We start from the raw sequence: 17,208 nt of genomic DNA, 5'->3' as shown, positions 1-17,208 counted from the left end.
GAGCTATTTCTTAGCCATCTGGATGTGTTTTTTGAAAAAATATCTATTCGTATCTTCTGCCCATTTTTTAACTGGGTTATTTGTTTTTGAGGTGTTGAGTTTGATAAGTTCTTTATGTGTTTGTATACTAACCCTTTATCAGATGTGTCATTTGCAAGTATCTTCTCCGATTCCATAGGCGTCTTTTAGTTCTGTTTGTTTCTTTTGCTCTGCAGAAGCTTTTTATCTTGATGAAGTCCCAAAAATTCATTTTTGCTGCTGTTTCCCTTGCCTTTGGTAATGTGTCTAATAAGAAGTTGCTACGGCCAAGGTCAGAGAAGTTTCTGCCTATGTTGTCTGGGATTTTGATGGCTTCCTGTCACACATCAAGGTCTTTCATTCGTAAAAATACATTATTGCTGTGAAAAATGCTAACCATACACTGAGCTTTCAGTGAATTGTAATTTTTTTGCTTGTATCCAGGCCACTAAAACTTTCTCCATGTCAGCAGTAAGGCTGTTTTACTTTATTATTTGTGTGTTCACTGGAGAAGCACTCTTCATTTTCTTCACAAACTTTTCCATGGCGGTCACAGCTTGGCTACCTGTTATGTACAAGAGGCCTAGCTCTCTCAGCCTTTCTCGGCCTTAAACAGCCTTCCTCACTAAGCTTAATCATTTCTAGCTTTTGATTTAAAGTGAGGGACATGTAACTCTTCCTTTTACTTGAACCCTGAGAGACCATGGTAGGGTTATTAATTGGCCTAATTTCAACATTGTTGTGTCTCAGGGCACAGGGAGGCTTGATGAGGGAGAGAGGGATGGGGCAACAGCCAGTCAGCAGAGCATATAACATTTGTTGATTAAGTTCGCCATCTTACATGCTCGTGGTCACGGCACCCAAAAAACAATTACAGTAGTAACATCAAAGATCACAGATTACCATAAAAAATACTGTAGTAATGAAAATGCTTGAAATATTGCAGGAATTACCAAAATTGGACACAGAGACATGAAGTGAGCAAGTGGCATTGGAAAAATGACTTTGTTGACATAGGGTTCCTAGAAACTTCCAATTTGTTAAAATGCAAAAACCAAAAAATCGGCAATATCTGCATAGTGCAATGAAGAGATGCACGATAAAACAGGTTATGTCTGTACAGCCTGAGTTTGACAACTTTGGTCAGAATCTTCTTCCATCAAAGCCAGCACTCTTCTATATAATCAAGAAATATTTCAAACTCACTTTTCATTTCATTATAAATGTGTATGGATATGGACAATTTTTTTTAAATACCATGTTTACTTCTCCACTGAATACATTAGAAATGTAACAAGGAATGGCTCAGAGGTGCAGGGAGTGGGCTCAGGGAATGGCATTGAGGTATTGGGCCTCAATTTCTCACCATCATACCAACTTCTTTTGCCTGTCATAGATTTGGCAATGTCGGGGAATATGGATATAATTTTTAGTAAATGCTGTATTTGTTTTAAAAAATGGACAATTTTTTATTGTTATTTTACCATGAAACACTTTGCTATTTAATGTCTTTAGAGACATCAGTGTTAAGTATAATCACCAAAGACCAATATGGTGGCCAAATCATTAAGTATGTCCACCACAGCCTATAAGATAAAGAACCTGCTTAATCTGATTCTCTTAGGCACCCAAATTTCTTGTGCTTCTATGAGCTACGTACCGTGTTAGCACTGAGCATACAAAGGTAATCAAATAAGATGCAGCTCCTTCTTAAATGAAACTTATAATTTGAAGGGAGAACAGACAATCACATGAATACAAAGTTATGAATTGTAGAAGATGCAGTAAAGGTAAAGTCCATGGAGAATATGTGGCAGAGGGACTTGACCTCATGAGGGACTGGAGTGGGCTGGAAACATCTGGGAAGGCTTCCCTGTGGAAATTGCCTTTTGGTGAAGATCTAGGAAGCAAGGAGGCAAAGGGAAGAGAGTGGATTTGGAAATTCCTCCTTGGCAGAGGAGTCACATGTGTAAAGACTCTGGTAGTAAAGAGCCTAGGGAAACAAGAGGGAGGAATGGAGGCCAGTGTGGCCTGCAAGAGGCGAGCCCAGAAGAGCGGCAGGGGCCAGGCCACAACACAAAGCCCATGCCAGGCTGGCCCACCAGGCTGGCTCTAAGACCACTGGGAAGTGGGAGTTTTAAGCAGCGGGATGACAGGATTAAATGTAGCTTTTCAAGGTTACACTGAAGACTTGAGAATGGGCTGGGCCGGGAGAGGGTGGCTGAGGCCAGGGGAGAGCTGCGGGCCCTGTGCACTGGCCGCAGAGGGAAGGAGGGGGGCCGTCCCGGAGCTATTGAGAAGGGAGATTTCACCATATTTGATGAGGGAAAAAGGCACATCAGAGATGACCTGCAGGCTTAAATACTGGGCTATCTGCTGATTTTAATTGAGACTGATGCCTTTTAGGACTTGGTTGTTCCTTAATGACAAAAAGCAGCTTTGGAATTTCTACCAAATGCAGGTCACATTTCGGGGCGGGGCTGGGGATTCTGAAATGAAAGTTGGAGGAGTTATTTAGTATTTATTTGCTTACTTGCTTATTACTGTACTGATCCTAGCCTTGACTCATTTTAACCGCTAAAAAGTCTCACAGCTTTTCAGTTTTAAAGAGTTAGGGCAGCCCAGGTGGCGCAGCGGTTTAGCGCCACCTTCAGCCCACGGCCTGATCTGGGGGCCCGGGGTCGAGTCCCACGTTGGGCTCCGTGCATGGAGCCTGCTTCTCCCTCCGCCTGTGTCTCTGCCTCTCTCTCTCTGTGTCTCTCATTAATCAATCAATCAATCAATCTTTAAAAAATAAAATAAAAATAAAATAAAAAATAAATAAAATAAAAATAAAAAATAAAATAAAAAGCTAAACATATTGTATTAAGAGTGTTGTTTACATATAATTATTTCTCAGGGGTTTTCTCCCATAAGATGTAAGAGAATTTAGGTTCATTTATAATCATATAATTCATAAAATCAGTCAATGAAATCATTAAAATCAATCTATTTAGTAGTTCACTGGGTAAGTCTATGCTTCTAAGACAGCTACTATTTACAATTGACTAGTTATGGTTTAAGTGGAGCATCATTTTGATGCCTAGGCTCATGGTAGGTAGGGAGCCCTGGAGACCATGGCCTGTAATTCATCTTGCCCAATTTCAAGTTTTTCTTGATCTCCTTCATTCTACTTATTTCTGCAGATTTAAAAAGTATAGTTCAGACTTGCAATTTTTAGCTATGAACCCATATTCTCAGTTGAATGTATAATCTCCTCACATTTTATTCTGAAATTTTTCAAACCTATAGAAGAGTTAGAAGAACTGCAAGGAGATATACATGGAGCCACCACCTATGTTCTGTAATTATCAATTTGCTTGATCATCAATCTGTCCATCTACCCTTGATTTATTCATCAATCCATCTTATTCTTTGATAGATTTTAAACTAAGTTGTAAATCTCAGGACATTTCACCTCTTGGTACTTTGTCACATGTATTATTAACTAGAGTTCAGTATTTGTTTCCAGGTTTTTTTTCGTTTTTTAGGTGAAAATTATACATAGAGAAACGTACAGCTCTTAAGTATAGCATTCCTTAGGTTTTGACAAGGGCATATACCTCTGTAACCCAGGCCCTGTCAAGGTCTCAAATCCACTATCACAGAAGTGCTCTCCTGGCCTTGCCGGTGGTCCCTGCCTCTGCTCCAACCTCTCCCACCCCTAAAGGGAACACTGTTCTGAATACTTAACTGTCAATGAGTTTTGCCTGTCTTAGAGTTGTGTACAGTGTCTACACTCTTATGCTTGGCTTCTTTGACTCGTCACCATGTTTTGAGAGGCATCTATGTTGTATATATCAGTAACTTTTTCCTTTTTTCTTTTTATTGCTGAATAGTATTCCATTGCATCAGTTGACCACAGTTAATTTTCCTCATTGATGAATATCTGGGGGTTTTCCAGTTTTAGGCTCCTTTGAATAGTCTTTTTATGAACAATATATGCTTTTGTTTGTTTTGGGTAAACACTTGGGAGCTGAACTACAGGCTGAGGAGGGTCCTAGGGTTAGGTATGTGTTTAATTTTATAAGAAACTGCCACCCCTGTTTTCAGAGAGATTATACAAGCTTCTGTTCTCTCCAGCACTGTATGAGAGTTCCAGTTGTTCCACAGCCTTGACAAAAGCTCTTAGTTTTAGATACTGTGGTGGGTGTGTGGAGAAAATAAAAATTTTAAATGGTTATTCCTGATGAGGAAAACAATAAGATGACCCTGAAATCTCTCTCCCACACACATACACACAAAATCTAGAATTTGTAGTGCCTTTTAGAGCCAAGCACAAATTTTTGTAAACAAAGCATTTAGCACAAGGACAGCATCACATTTGTGGGAACCTATAACATTTTAAATAAAGGTTTAAAATTATGCGTTCTTCCCCAAAAAACAAGGTGTAAGCTTCCAAGGACTTGCTAAGAAATCCCAGCTTTGAGCTCTGGCAAGAGCCGTGTGGGCCAAGGCCAGCAGTATTCACGCTGTAGTAACTTAGCACTAAGGCTTTGGGTTTCCTGGGGACACACATAGCAGAATTCCCAGTCATTACTTCTGTGGACACATTTTACACTTTAGGCTTGCTTTCACAAGAGGAAAACCAGACAAAAACAGTCCACAGACAGTGCTTGATACGGGGACGTTGAATTATGCTTTGCTTTGGCTTACATGTCACAGAAACTGGTGAGAGCAGAGATTCAGGCCTTCTCCATAATTTCAGAGGAGACGGTATTTTGAACAGCTGGCCTGCTCGCACACAGAGAATGGTGTCCTGAGACCCCAGTTAAACAGGCCTGGGCCCAGAGCTTCCTTTCCAGGTCCCCCTGTAGGGAGCGGCATGACAGAGGGGAAGGGGCTTTAGAGCCAGATGACCATGGTTGGGAATTGGACGCTGTGGGTACCCGGTGGGGGGCTCGGGCACGGACACCTCAGCTCCCTGTCAGAGGCTCAGGGGCACCGTCCTGCCTAGACCGACTGTAGCTGTAGGGGTGCCAGCAGGTGCCAGACAGGTGGGGGACTGCTGCTGTGGTCGTGGTCACAGGACAGCCTCAGGCCCAGGTTCCTACCTGCCTGCCTCCCTGAAAACAGCAGCTAGGGAGCACCTCCCCCCATTGATCCCGTCAGCGCAGGTGGGAAATGTGGGAACTCAGTCCCAGGGGAAGCACTCCAGCCAAGTTATGCCTGGGGGTTCAGGCTCCGGGACCAAAGTTGGAATGCCTAAAGAATTGGTTCCTGTGAGCGAATGTTCAGGTGTAAAAGGGGCCGGGAGGGGCGGTGGTCGGAAGAGGGGGGCAGAGCCCTGGGCCCAGGCCCCGAGGAATGCTGGGCAGAGGATGGGGAAGGGGGCCTGGCGCAGGGCCCGGCGGCAGGTGCGGGCAGAGCCTCGGCTTGAAAGCAAGTGACATCGGGGAGTGCTCCCAGGCTTTGTTCCTGTCCCTTGGAGCGTCGGTCAGAGGCCGATGAGCCACCTCGGGTCAGTGGTCGTGCGCCGGGTAGTGTGTCCAGCTCCAGAAGCGCCAAAATCTGTGTCCTGGGGGAGAAATCTCGGCAGATGGAAAGTTCCCTCAGCAGACCTCCCCCCGCCCCGGGGGCCTCGTCTCCCCCCTGCCCTCCTCTCCTTCCCCGGACCAGGGTGCCCGGGCCCCAAAGGCAGGGCTGGGCCTGCATCCACGGGCCTTGCCTTCAGCGGCTCCATCTGGACAGAACACAAAACCTGAGCCGACCTCGTAGGAGCTGCGCAGGTCGTTCGGCTCACCTGTGATGGTCAACAAAAGAGGAGATGGGCTGTTTTGGGTAATCAGGAAAGTCGTAGGACCGTGTTCCTGAAGCAGAGAGGGACTGTGATTCAGAGAAACAAGCTGAGTATGTAAAGATCATACTTGCCTTTGAGCTAAAGCTTATTGAGTAACAATTTGCAAGACAAAAGTATTCACTTGTCACTTGGTATGTATAAAAAAATCACGCTGCACTCAGTACCTTTAAGCAAATGGTCTTTATGTATAAAGGAAAAACATAAAGCAGTTATTCACAGAAGAAATAACAAGGTCCTGGAGTTATGGGATAAACGTATCACAGCCCTTAGTCACATTTTGACCGAGAGCTCACGTGGGCTAGCTGTGTAATTATTTCTGTAATTATGTGGACCAGACTAGGTGGAGTGATTCATAGAACCCCCCCCCCTTTCTTTTTAACACTTCAGTTTTATGTGGTTATTTTTCAATGGTTCATCAAGCCAGAACATTGTACCTGTTATCTGATCTATGGGGAACTTCTGGCACTTACAGTTGGTCCTGCTAAACCATAGCATTCTTCCTTCAGAGTTGTCTCGTTTTTCCTTTTCTTTCTTTCTTTCTTTCTTTCTTTCTTCTTTCTTTCTTTCTTTCTTTCTTTCTTATTTATGATAGTCACAGAGAGAGAGAGAGAGAGAGAGAGAGAGGGGCAGAGACACAGGCAGAGGGAGAAGCAGGCTCCATGCACCGGGAGCCCGACCTGGGATACGATCCCGGGTCTCCAGGATCGCGCCCTGGGCCAAAGGCAGGCGCCAAACTGCTGCGCCACCCAGGGATCCCTGTCTCGTTTTTCAAATTAACTTATCCCACTCATTGAGTAGGTACAAAGACTTGATTGTCCAAGTAAACTAGAAACAGGTGATTTAGCAGCGTGATTATAAGTGTGCTATAGCTAGATGTACCCCCGTAACAGTGTCTTAATTATAAACAGAAAAAAATCAATATCCCAAAGCATGTTTATTATTTCCTAGTATTAATGACTTGATCATTTCACAGATATTTATTGAGTTAGCATAAAATCATTAGGACACAAAAAAATTTGGTAAGAAGGAACTAGGTGTTAAGCTGCATAAGTTCAGATCTCATTGTGAATAAACATTTTGTAAATCAACTGTATTGTTGAGGAGCATTTGAAGAACTTTTTAGAGAGGTTTTTAAAAACCCTCGGTTTAAATTCAGAGTACTTTTATACTATAGAAAAATTTCTAACATGTCTGAAATATAAGTAGGTTACATATTAGCCTTATAAAAAATTTTGTTATAGCTTTTTATCTTTCTGCATTTCTGCAGTGGTCCAAATGGAAACAGCTGGGGGAAGGGGTAGATGTCCTGGTTAGAAAGTACATCCCTTGGGCAATCCCTTGCTCTCAGGCTCGGCCATTCTATGTGTCTGATTGTAATAGCGCGTTCGTTGTATTATCACTTGGTGTACATCTTTCATCTGTTCATATTATCTGTGTAACTTCTTGATGTCTTAAATCTTCAGGCTTTTTAATGAAATTGTTTGGCTGGAAATGTAGCTAATACCATATTTTAAATTTCTTTCTCTTGTTTCACCAAACTTTTGAACAACTTCAGCTTCACAAGGTTCATCGTGATTCAGCAGACAATTCTCAGACAGGTGAGAATACTTCAATTTCACTCTTACACACTCCAGTGGCATTTGTGGGTTCAAGTCTGTAAATTACTTGGAAAAAGTTGAGATTGACACTTACCACCCCAGAATTTGGATCACTAAAATTTGAGCACTGATACTGGAAGGCTGGAGAGCCAGAATAAAAGCAAAATTGCTTCAAAAGTCTGGAATCTTGATTCATGGCAACCTTTTCTACTGAATACTTTCCCCATCCTGGTTTTATTTTGCTGGCTAGAGACCTTGGAGCACCGATAAACCCAAAAGAGAGAGTGGCCCAGAAGTCCAGGGGAGCTCTGGTGACAGTAGTAGCTCTTGGTGACAGTATGATGAGCAAGGGCGGACTGCCCTGCCTGGAGGTCAAGAGCACTGAGGCACCGTTTCAGCGCCCACTCCCTTGCTTTGTATCTTGGGCAGTACTCTGACCGTTCGTGTCCTCGTGTCCTCTACCTTCAAATGAGGCCGAGACCAGATGACTACTGCATTTGAAAGGTTAGGAGTTCTCTGATCATTAGAGGGAAAAATCAGTCTGCTCTCAAAGATTTAAAATTCTTCCTCCTGCATACACGTTAGTGGTTTTCCCCGCTGCTAATGCATAAAGTTAGACCCTGGGCTACATATTTAGTCCCTCTCCTTGTTTCTGGGATGGTCCGTATTTTAGCCTACTCAGGCCTAATTTGATTCTTCTGAGTTTTAGTTTCTTTGTTTGTAAAATGAATTAACAAAGTCCATCTCATTGTTATGAAGCCTACAGGAAGAAGTTTACCTAATATCCATTAGTAACCTGACATTTAACCCTTGGGTGTCATCCTCCCATTCCCCTCTCCTTGTCCTTCCTCTGCCCTTGCCTCTCTCCCTCCCTCTGGGTGTGTGTTTCTCTGTCTCTGTCTCCGTGTCTCTCTCTCTCTCTCTCTCTCTCTCTCTGATGTTTTAGTTTATTTCTTGTAACACTTACAGCAAGAGTGTCATTTTAGCTAACTTAGTAGCTTCTGGATGACAAAAACCGTTGCTAGCATTTTCACATCCTTTACGGTGGCTGGCATTGCCTTGCACATAACAGACTCAATAAAAATGCTCATGGAACATGGATAAGTTGAAACTATCCCATCTTAGAAAACATAGGCTCTGCCATTTGACCAGCTCTTTGACTTTGAGCTGTGTAATCTCTCCAAGTTCCCATTTTCTCAGTGGTAAAATGAAGGTCACACTACGTAGCTTTCAGAATTGCTGTAATGATCATATAAGGTAACTTCTATACTGAAACACTGAAACACACTGGTGCAGAGTAGGTGCTCAGTAAATGTTAGCTGTTTCTTTAAAAATTTGTTGACACTATATCCCTTTTGCCATTGAATAAATTTATTTAAATTTCCTTTATCCTTATTTTCTCTGGTTTTTAAATTCATTCCATGAACATCTGTTGGGAGAATGAACGATGAATTATTTGAATTTAATGGCCTTTATTGAAGAATAATTTCTCCAAGCTTTTAATAATTTCCATTGCTTATATTCTCTTAGTTTTAGCTAAGATAAAATCATGAAAAATAAGTATTAGATGTTTTTGAATAATTTCTAGTAAATGATTTAGAATTCAGCCAGCTAGCCATGGTTACAGCCATGAGACTAACTAACTTCACTACCTTAGTTTTATTTATTAACTTAAATTTTGAGGAATTCTTGATTTTTAAAATCTTGAATATAATCTTAAATCTTTATTAAGTTAGACAACTTATTATGTGGTAAATGAGTGTTAGGAATGTGTGATTATTAAATCCCTGAACAGGACTTAAAGGAATGTCTTGCAAGTAATAACTGTGACTTTTTCAGGGTTTGAAAGATGCCATATAATCCTAACCATGTCATTTAAAGTACTGCCACCCATAGAGACCTTTATAAATATTGAAACTCCTATCCAAGGTCAGGAAAATCACCAATATAGAATCTGGAAGACAAAATGAGGCAAAGGGACAGTGTAAATATTTTAAGTTACATCATTTAAGACAAGGCTGTATAGTTATGGTGATTGGAGCAACTTCATAATAGTTCTGCTTTTTTACTTTATGTTGTATAAATAGGATTCAAGTTTACTTATTGATTTAAGTTTTTAAAATTGAACCAGATTTTTTGGGACACTACAGTAAATGGTTAAAAAGGTGATCCGGAAAAAAGTATTTAAAACATATTTTGAAGTGAAAACAGCAAATAGGGATCCCTGGGTGGCGCAGCGGTTTGGCGCCTGCCTTTGGCCCAGGGCGCGATCCTGGAGATCCGGGATCGAATCCCACGTCAGGCTCCCGGTGCATGGAGCCTGCTTCTCCCTCTGCCTGTGTCTCTGCCTCTCTCTCTCTCACTGTGTGCCTATCATGAATAAAAAAAAAAAAAAAAAAAAAAAACAGCAAATGGTAGAGCAATATTGTAACATGATCCCACACGTGCCTGGAAAGAAGGTATATTTGCAAATGAACAGGTGTAACCCGTAACATTAGCCAGCACGAACTGCATAGTTACTGTGTGGCAGGCACGGTGCAAGGTGCTTTCCACGGACGAACTCCTATGTGCCTCTAGAGCCTATGAATGAGATGCTCCACTTGATAGATGTGGATAGATCTCTCTCCACAGAGAACGAACATCCTCCAGGTTACACAGCTGGTGGATGGCATGGTGGAGATGAATTTTGTTTGGCAGTTGGGCTCTGGAGCTTGTTCTCTTAACTGCTGTTTTATCTTGTACCTTTTGTGGTGTTAATAGATAATTCTTAAAAGAGTATTATTTCATCTTTTTCTTTCTTGGATTATGAACATGGGAATTTTTTTTTTTCTTTCTTGGACTATTGGTGTTAGAAATGCACTCTCTCTGCTGGAACCTGCCTGTCTGCCTCCTCTCTTAGCCCAGTAAGGAGCAATTCTGTTGTGATGAAGTTCCTCTCCTTGCTACTTGGGTTACTCCCATAAGTATCCAGTGCCCTGAAAATGCAAGTTTCTGAAGCCAACTCTGCTGCCCTGACATTTTTGTCTCCTGGTCCTGACTGGTAGCCTGTGCACTATGTGCTTCAGTCTTGTATTAATTCAACAGCACATTTTGAGTGTTAAATTCAAAGTCGGGAAAGACTTAAGCAAAATTTAAGTGCTTTTTCCTCCTCAGAAAATAGGTACAAAAGTGAGAGTTAAGTCATACAAATTGTTGGTATTAAAAATGTGCCTCTTCTTTTCCTTCTTGGGATTGGCAGTATGTCTCATTTGATAAAATTACATCCTCAGGACAACCTAGAAGACCATCTGGAGGTCTGACCTTTCAGAGGGGCCTAAAATTACTCCATATTAGTTTCTCAAATAAATTCAAGTTTCTGTGCTTTCACTAGTATTTTATTTCAGCAGATATCCCCTAATAGTCTTCCCCACCCAGTTACATGTACTGTTCTTCAAGTCAAAATGAACTCCCAAAAATTTCCCCCAATTTTTAATATTTATTTTTTTAAGGATTTATTTATTTATTTTAGAGCATGCATGCGCCAATGGGGTGGGGAGGAGCAGAGGGAAAGAATCTCAAGCAGACTCCCCACTGAGTGTGGAGCTAGATGCGAGGATTGGTCCCATGACCCTAAGATCATGACCTGAGCCAAAATCAAGAGTCAGATGCTTAATCAATTAAGCCACCCAGGCATCCCTTTTAATTTTTTTTTTAATTTTTATTTATTTATGATAGTCACAGAGAGAGAGAGAGAGAGAGAGGCAGAGACACAGGCAGAGGGAGAAGCAGGCTCCATGCACCGGGAGCCCGACGTGGGATTCGATCCCGGGTCTCCAGGATCGCGCCCTGGGCCAAAGGCAGGCGCCAAACCGCTGCGCCACCCAGGGATCCCATCCCTTTTAATTTTTATTTTTAAAATAAAATTGTATTTTATTAATCAAATGAAAAAACTCTTAATAATAAGCCCTATTACCATGATATAATGAGGTGCCTCAAGAGTATCATTTTACAATTAACATGACTGATAATTTTGTGTTGATGATTTGAAGAAAAAGTAGTTTGCTGTTTCTTGAAAATATTTGTAGTGCTTAAAAAGGAATCTCATTTTCTTAATAAAGGGAAATGTGTCTAAACTTCACCTGTAAATAAGCTAAAAACTACTCACTTTCTGTTACTAATTTGAAATCCTTAGAGTCTCATTCATTCAGATACAAGAACAGACGGAAAGAGTCCATTGATGTGAAATCGATATCATCTCGAGGCAGTGATGGTAAGAAGTTTTTCAGATTTCCTTGACCTTTTTAAAGTGTAGAAGATGACAGAGAAATATACTCAAGAATTTGTCAGCATATAAATAAAACCCCAAGTAATAGGGTTTTAATGAAACTTGCTTTCTTTCTCTATAAACTGAATATTTTTAGGCCTTTTTATTTTTATTTTTTTACTTTTACAGTATTTGTCCTCTTAGAAATGATATTATGATTATTCCTGGATGGCCTGAAGTGTGTTGAGCCACGTAACCACCAGAGCAGCTCAGTGGTCACTCTAGTTGCAGAGAGGGAACCCAGAGTCCTGGCTTCCCAATTTAAATGCAAACCCAGTTTTCAGTGTACCTGTTACACACCTTTACCCCTAATAAAATGTCATAGAAACACTGTGAGACAGAATTTAGCAGCACAACAGTTCTTCTCTGCAAAGCAGAATTTATCAGAACATTATTTGAGTTCAGTCAGGCATAAGTAATCATTTGGATTTGCAGGGCAATGAGAAAGTCAAGGATGATTCTGAAATTTCATTCCTAGGTACCTGGGAAAATATGAGTAATATTTTCAAAAGTAGGAGTATCCATGTATGGCTAGGGTTAGGGGTTGAGGAGAAAATGATGAATTTTATTTTGGTGGATGTGGCAAGGAAGCTAAAATGTAAGACAGGTATTCAGAGCTAGAGATGTGGCTTTGGGAGTCCTAGAGGTGACAGGTGAAGCTGTAAGCAGAGGGAAATCTCTAAGGCGTGTGTGTGGAGTGGGGGCCTGACGGTGGGCAGGTGGGGGAGAAAAGAGAGTCTAAGTCCAAGACTTGAAGGCACACCTTCAGTGAGCGGGGAGGCAGGAGAAATAGGGCCAGTGCAGAGCACAGGAGAGCTGGTCGTGAAACAGGAACAAGAGGGGAGCAAGAGAAAGGAGATGGCCAGCAGTAGGACACGCCGCAGAGAGCAGCGAGCATAAGAACTGAGAACAGACTAGTGGGATTTCCCTCATTCATTCTAAGGGGCATGAGGAGGAGTGGTTAGTAACTGTGAGAGAAAGGAGAGAACAGGATGGCCACTTCAGAGAATAAATAGGAAGGGCAAGTAAGGGACTTTGCAGTCCTTCGGGCCAAAGTGGGAAAGCCGAGTATGAGGGAAGTGGCTAAACTAGCAAGAACCGAAGACTAGAGATGAGATGAATAATTAAGAGAGGAAGATGGATAAATCACAGGACACGCAAAGGATGGGGGCCAAGAATGTAAAAAAAGAGGGACTGAAATATATACAGATGTACGTAGGACATTTTAGGTGGAGAGGATAATGGATGAGAGAATTCAAACTGAATTAGTTGGGTTTTCAGTGTAGAGTTTGAGACAGGATCGTCATCTCCAGAACATGAAGAAGCGGGGGTACAGAACACAGAAGAGGGCTGCAGTGATGGCTGAGCAGCAGGTGGGTGGGGCTCTCTGGATACCGGCTAGATTAAATTATCACGGTTATAACATGAGGACTTTGTCCCTTCTACCTGCCTCACAGGCAGTAGTAGGAACATCTGATGAGAATAGGGCTTTTATTTATTTTTTAAATATTTTTTAAATATTTTATTTATTTGAGAGAGTGATCATGAAGAGAGAGCGCGAATGCGCACGAGAGAGCAGTAAGCACAAACAGCAGGAGTGGAAGAGGCAAAGGGAGAAGCAGGTTTGTCACTGAGTGGGGAGCCCAGCCCAGGGCTCAATCCCAGGACCCCGACCTGAGCTGAAGGCAGACACAACCAACTGAGTCACCCAGACACCCTGGAAACAAGGCTTTTAGAGTAAAGCTTCTCCCTTCTGAATTTTTACCCTCATGGAAGCATTACCTGTTAAAAACAAAAATGGCAAACAAAATGGCTGAGTAGGACGACCCTTCCCTTACCTCACCCCACAGATACCGCTAGATGGAACCCAGTTAACAACCCAAAGACCAGCAGAAGTCCACAGCTGAGTGTGGAGAGGAGTCCACACAGGGGAGAGTAGGAAGGGAAGAGCCATGTTTGGGAGCTAATCAGACCCGTGGGAGGGAGGGACACACAGCCCTGGAGAGGGGAAAGAAAAGAGCCTCATGCCAGGTACCCCAGGCACCAGGAACCCCCATAACATTTGGCTTTGAAAAACAGAAGAGCAAAATTTCAAGAGTTTCCACAATCAGTGGGCTTAACATTAGTACTTTAAAAATCAGTTTGAGATAGCCAGGAGAGTGAGAGAAACTGAGTGCCTGCCCTTAAAGAGAGAGAACAACAAACAGCCCCTCAGAAATAGAGCATAGAAACAATAGCTTGAATAATGCTTGGGGTATACATGAGGGACGTTGTTTACTAACCTCAGAGAGTGTGTTGTAGGGGCAAGGATGGTCGGAAGACTTCTCCAGAAACAAAAGAGCTGGCAGGCACCAACTTCCTCTCCTCCCTGCAGCTTGGGTACATGGATACCTACTGGAACCAGTGCAGTGCCCATACTCACTACGTAGCTGGCTAACGGTGCATCTCACCCTGGTGTTTTCTTGCAAACTCGCCCTCTTCAGCCAGGTCCCAGCTCCAGGTCTCTTCACATAGCAGACCCACACAAACCCTAACATAGGGTCCACCTGGGTCAGAAAGGGACATACCTCTTCCCAGGTCCTGGTGGCACAGCTGGGGGACAGTACCAGGTCTTAGGGCCTAGCTCTGACAGTTGTGGCTGCTGGAGGGGGCCCTCACTTAGAGTCTCCTACTTAATAGGTCTAAGCCCACTAAGCCTGGCTATTTGAAGCACAGATGGTGGACCCAGGTGGCTTGACTTGCCCAAGACCACAGTGAACCTGAGGTGGCTCCGCTTTGTGGGCCCCAGGGTAGTTGGCAAATGAAGGCCATTAGAGGGTTGAGCAAGCCCAGCCTCAGCCCGGGGTTTCAGGTGCTGCCAAAGGAAGCCTGGATCGGGTTAGTTTTACTGTGGATCTCCTATTCTCCTGTGGACCTGCCACCTCACAATAGGCCCTTGGCCAGAGCCCATCCAAAGCCTGCTAGGTGCAAGCAACCCCAACAGAGACTAGCAGCACTCCAAAGTCATTCCTGCTCTGGGAACAGGGGAAGATAACCACACACAACAGTTTGGGTGCAGCCCTAACAGTGGTCTAGGGGCCAGCATCTGGTCTGACTACAAGCCCTGCCTGCCAAGAAGTTTCTCAGAGGACCACACTCAGGACCACACTCAGGGAAGTGCCCTGAAAACAGTGTTCCTGCCTCTCTGGCAAATGCCTGGCCTGACTCAACTCAAGCCCAAGGCAGCCCCAGACTGGCCCACTAGTAACACAGGAACTAAACCCTGCCCACAATAGGCAAAAAGCCATTGCAGTCAGCTGGACCAAAGGAAAAACTGCTCAGTCACAACAGTAGGGTGCATACAACAAAGAGAAGACAGCCCTCAAGTAGCAGGTTCTGATGAACAGAGGACACTGCACTGCAGGGCCTTATAGGACCTCTTCTTCACAAGGCCACTACTTTCAAGAGCAGGAGTTGTAGATGACTTTCCTAGTACATAAGAACAGAGACAAAATGAGGAGAAAGAGGAATATGTCCCAAATGAAAGAATAGGACAAAATCGCAGCAACAGAGCTACACAAAACAGAGAAAAGAAATATGGCTGATAGAGAATTTAAAGTCATGGTCATAAAGATACTCACTGAACTTGACTTGAGAAAAGAATGGAAGACCTCAGTGGGTCCCTTAACAAAAATATAGAAACCATCAAAAAGAACCACAGATTAAGAACTCAATAACTGAAACTAAAAATACACAAGCTGGAATAAATAGTAGGCTAGAGGAAGCAAAGGAATGGATCAGCAATCTGGAGGACAGAGTAATGGAAAGTAATCAAGCTGAACAGGAGAGAGAACAAAATAATTAAAAATGAAAATAGACTTAGGGAACTCAGTGACACCATCAAACCCAATAACATTTACAATATAGAGATCCCAGAAAGAGAAGAGAAAGAGAAAGAAGCAGAAAATTTTCTGAAGAAATAATAGCTGAAAATGTCCTAAATTGGGGGTAAGAAACAGAAATAGAGATCCAGAAGGCACAGAGAGCCCCCAATAAAATGAACTCAAGGAAGTCAACACCAAGATGGATAGTAATTAAAATGATGAAAAGTAGTGAGATAGGGAGAACTTTAAAAGCAGCAGGAGAAAAGGAAACCATTACATACAAGGGAAAGCCCATAAGGCTATCAGCTGATTTTTCAGAAACTTTGCAGACCAGAAGAGAAGGCTTGATCTAGTCAACATGCTGAAAGAAAAAATACCTGGAGCCAAGAATACTCTATACAGCAAGGTTATCATTCACAGTAGGAGAGAGTAAGTTTCCCAAACAAAAGTTAAAGGAATTAATCACCACTGAATCAGCCCTATGAGAAATGTTAAAGGGGATTCTTTTGAGTGGAAAGGAAAGACCATACGAAAGAGTAGGAAATGTAGGAAGCACAAAAAAGCAGGAAACCAGACAAGGGAGTCACAAAATAAAAGGATGTCACCATATACCTAAAACATGGGAGTGGTGAGAGGAGTAAAGAATGGTTTCATATTAAGTGACCATCAACTTAATATAGACTGTTGTTACATGAATAAGATGTTACATATAAACCTAATGGTAACCACAAACCAAAAACCAGTAATGGGGGCACCTATGTGGCTCATTCAGTTAAGCAGCTGACTCATGGTTTCAGCTCAGGTCATGATCTCAGGGTTGTGAGATAAAGCCACCACCACCCCACTTGGGCTCTGCACTCAGTGGGAAGTCTACTTGAGGTTCTCTCTCTCCTTCTGCTCTTCTTCTAACTTGCATTCTCTCTTCCTAAAATAAACTTTAAAAAACCAGCAATATGCAAAAAGTAAAAAGGAATTCTAGTATATCACTAAGGAAGGCCAGCAAACCATAAGAAAAGAGAGCAAGAGAAGAAAGGAGCAGAGAAAAACCACAAAAACAACCATAAGTGGCAATAAGCATATACCTATAAATAATTACTTTGAACTAAACTGGAATGTTTGATTGGAATATCAAAAGACAAAAGGTTATGGAATGGATAAAAAACAAGACTCATCTATATGCTGCCCATGAGACACTCATTTCAGACCTAAAGATACATACAGATGGAAAGTGAAGAGATGGAAATGCATTTATCATGCAAATGGAAGTGAAAGAAAGAGCTGGGTAATGATGCTTATATTAGAAAAAACAGACTGTAACACAAAGACTATAACAAGAGACAAAGATAATATTTCATAAAGGGAACAATCCAACAAGAAGATAGAACAATTGTAAATATTTATGCATCCAACATGGGAGCACCCAAATACATACAGCAGTTAATAACAAACATAAAGGAAGTAATTTATGGTAATACAATAATTGTAGGGGACTTTAACACCCCACTTACATCAATGGACAGATTATCCAAGCAGAAAATCAATAAGGAATCATGGCTTTGAATGACACACTGTACCATATTGATATAA

The 17,208-nt window shown here is 42.3% G+C and overlaps 1 protein-coding gene across 7 annotated transcripts in view; it reads left to right on the top strand.

The window, feature by feature from the left end:
- Positions 1-17,208, top strand: part of PDE8B (phosphodiesterase 8B) — a 265,665-nt gene that overhangs the window by 225,929 nt on the left and 22,528 nt on the right. For all 7 annotated transcript variants that reach the window (XM_035714326.2, XM_035714325.2, XM_035714324.2 and 4 more), the window contains 2 exons: positions 7,413-7,455; positions 11,627-11,704. In XM_035714326.2, coding sequence (XP_035570219.1) covers positions 7,413-7,455; positions 11,627-11,704 — 121 coding nt within the window. The remainder of the gene's footprint in view (positions 1-7,412; positions 7,456-11,626; positions 11,705-17,208) is intronic.

This window comes from Canis lupus, chromosome 3 (assembly GCF_003254725.2).
Source record: "Canis lupus dingo isolate Sandy chromosome 3, ASM325472v2, whole genome shotgun sequence".
Classification (NCBI taxonomy): Eukaryota; Metazoa; Chordata; class Mammalia; order Carnivora; family Canidae; genus Canis; species Canis lupus.
Note: the sequence above shows the minus strand (reverse complement) of the source record. Positions and strands in the feature narration are given on the sequence as shown.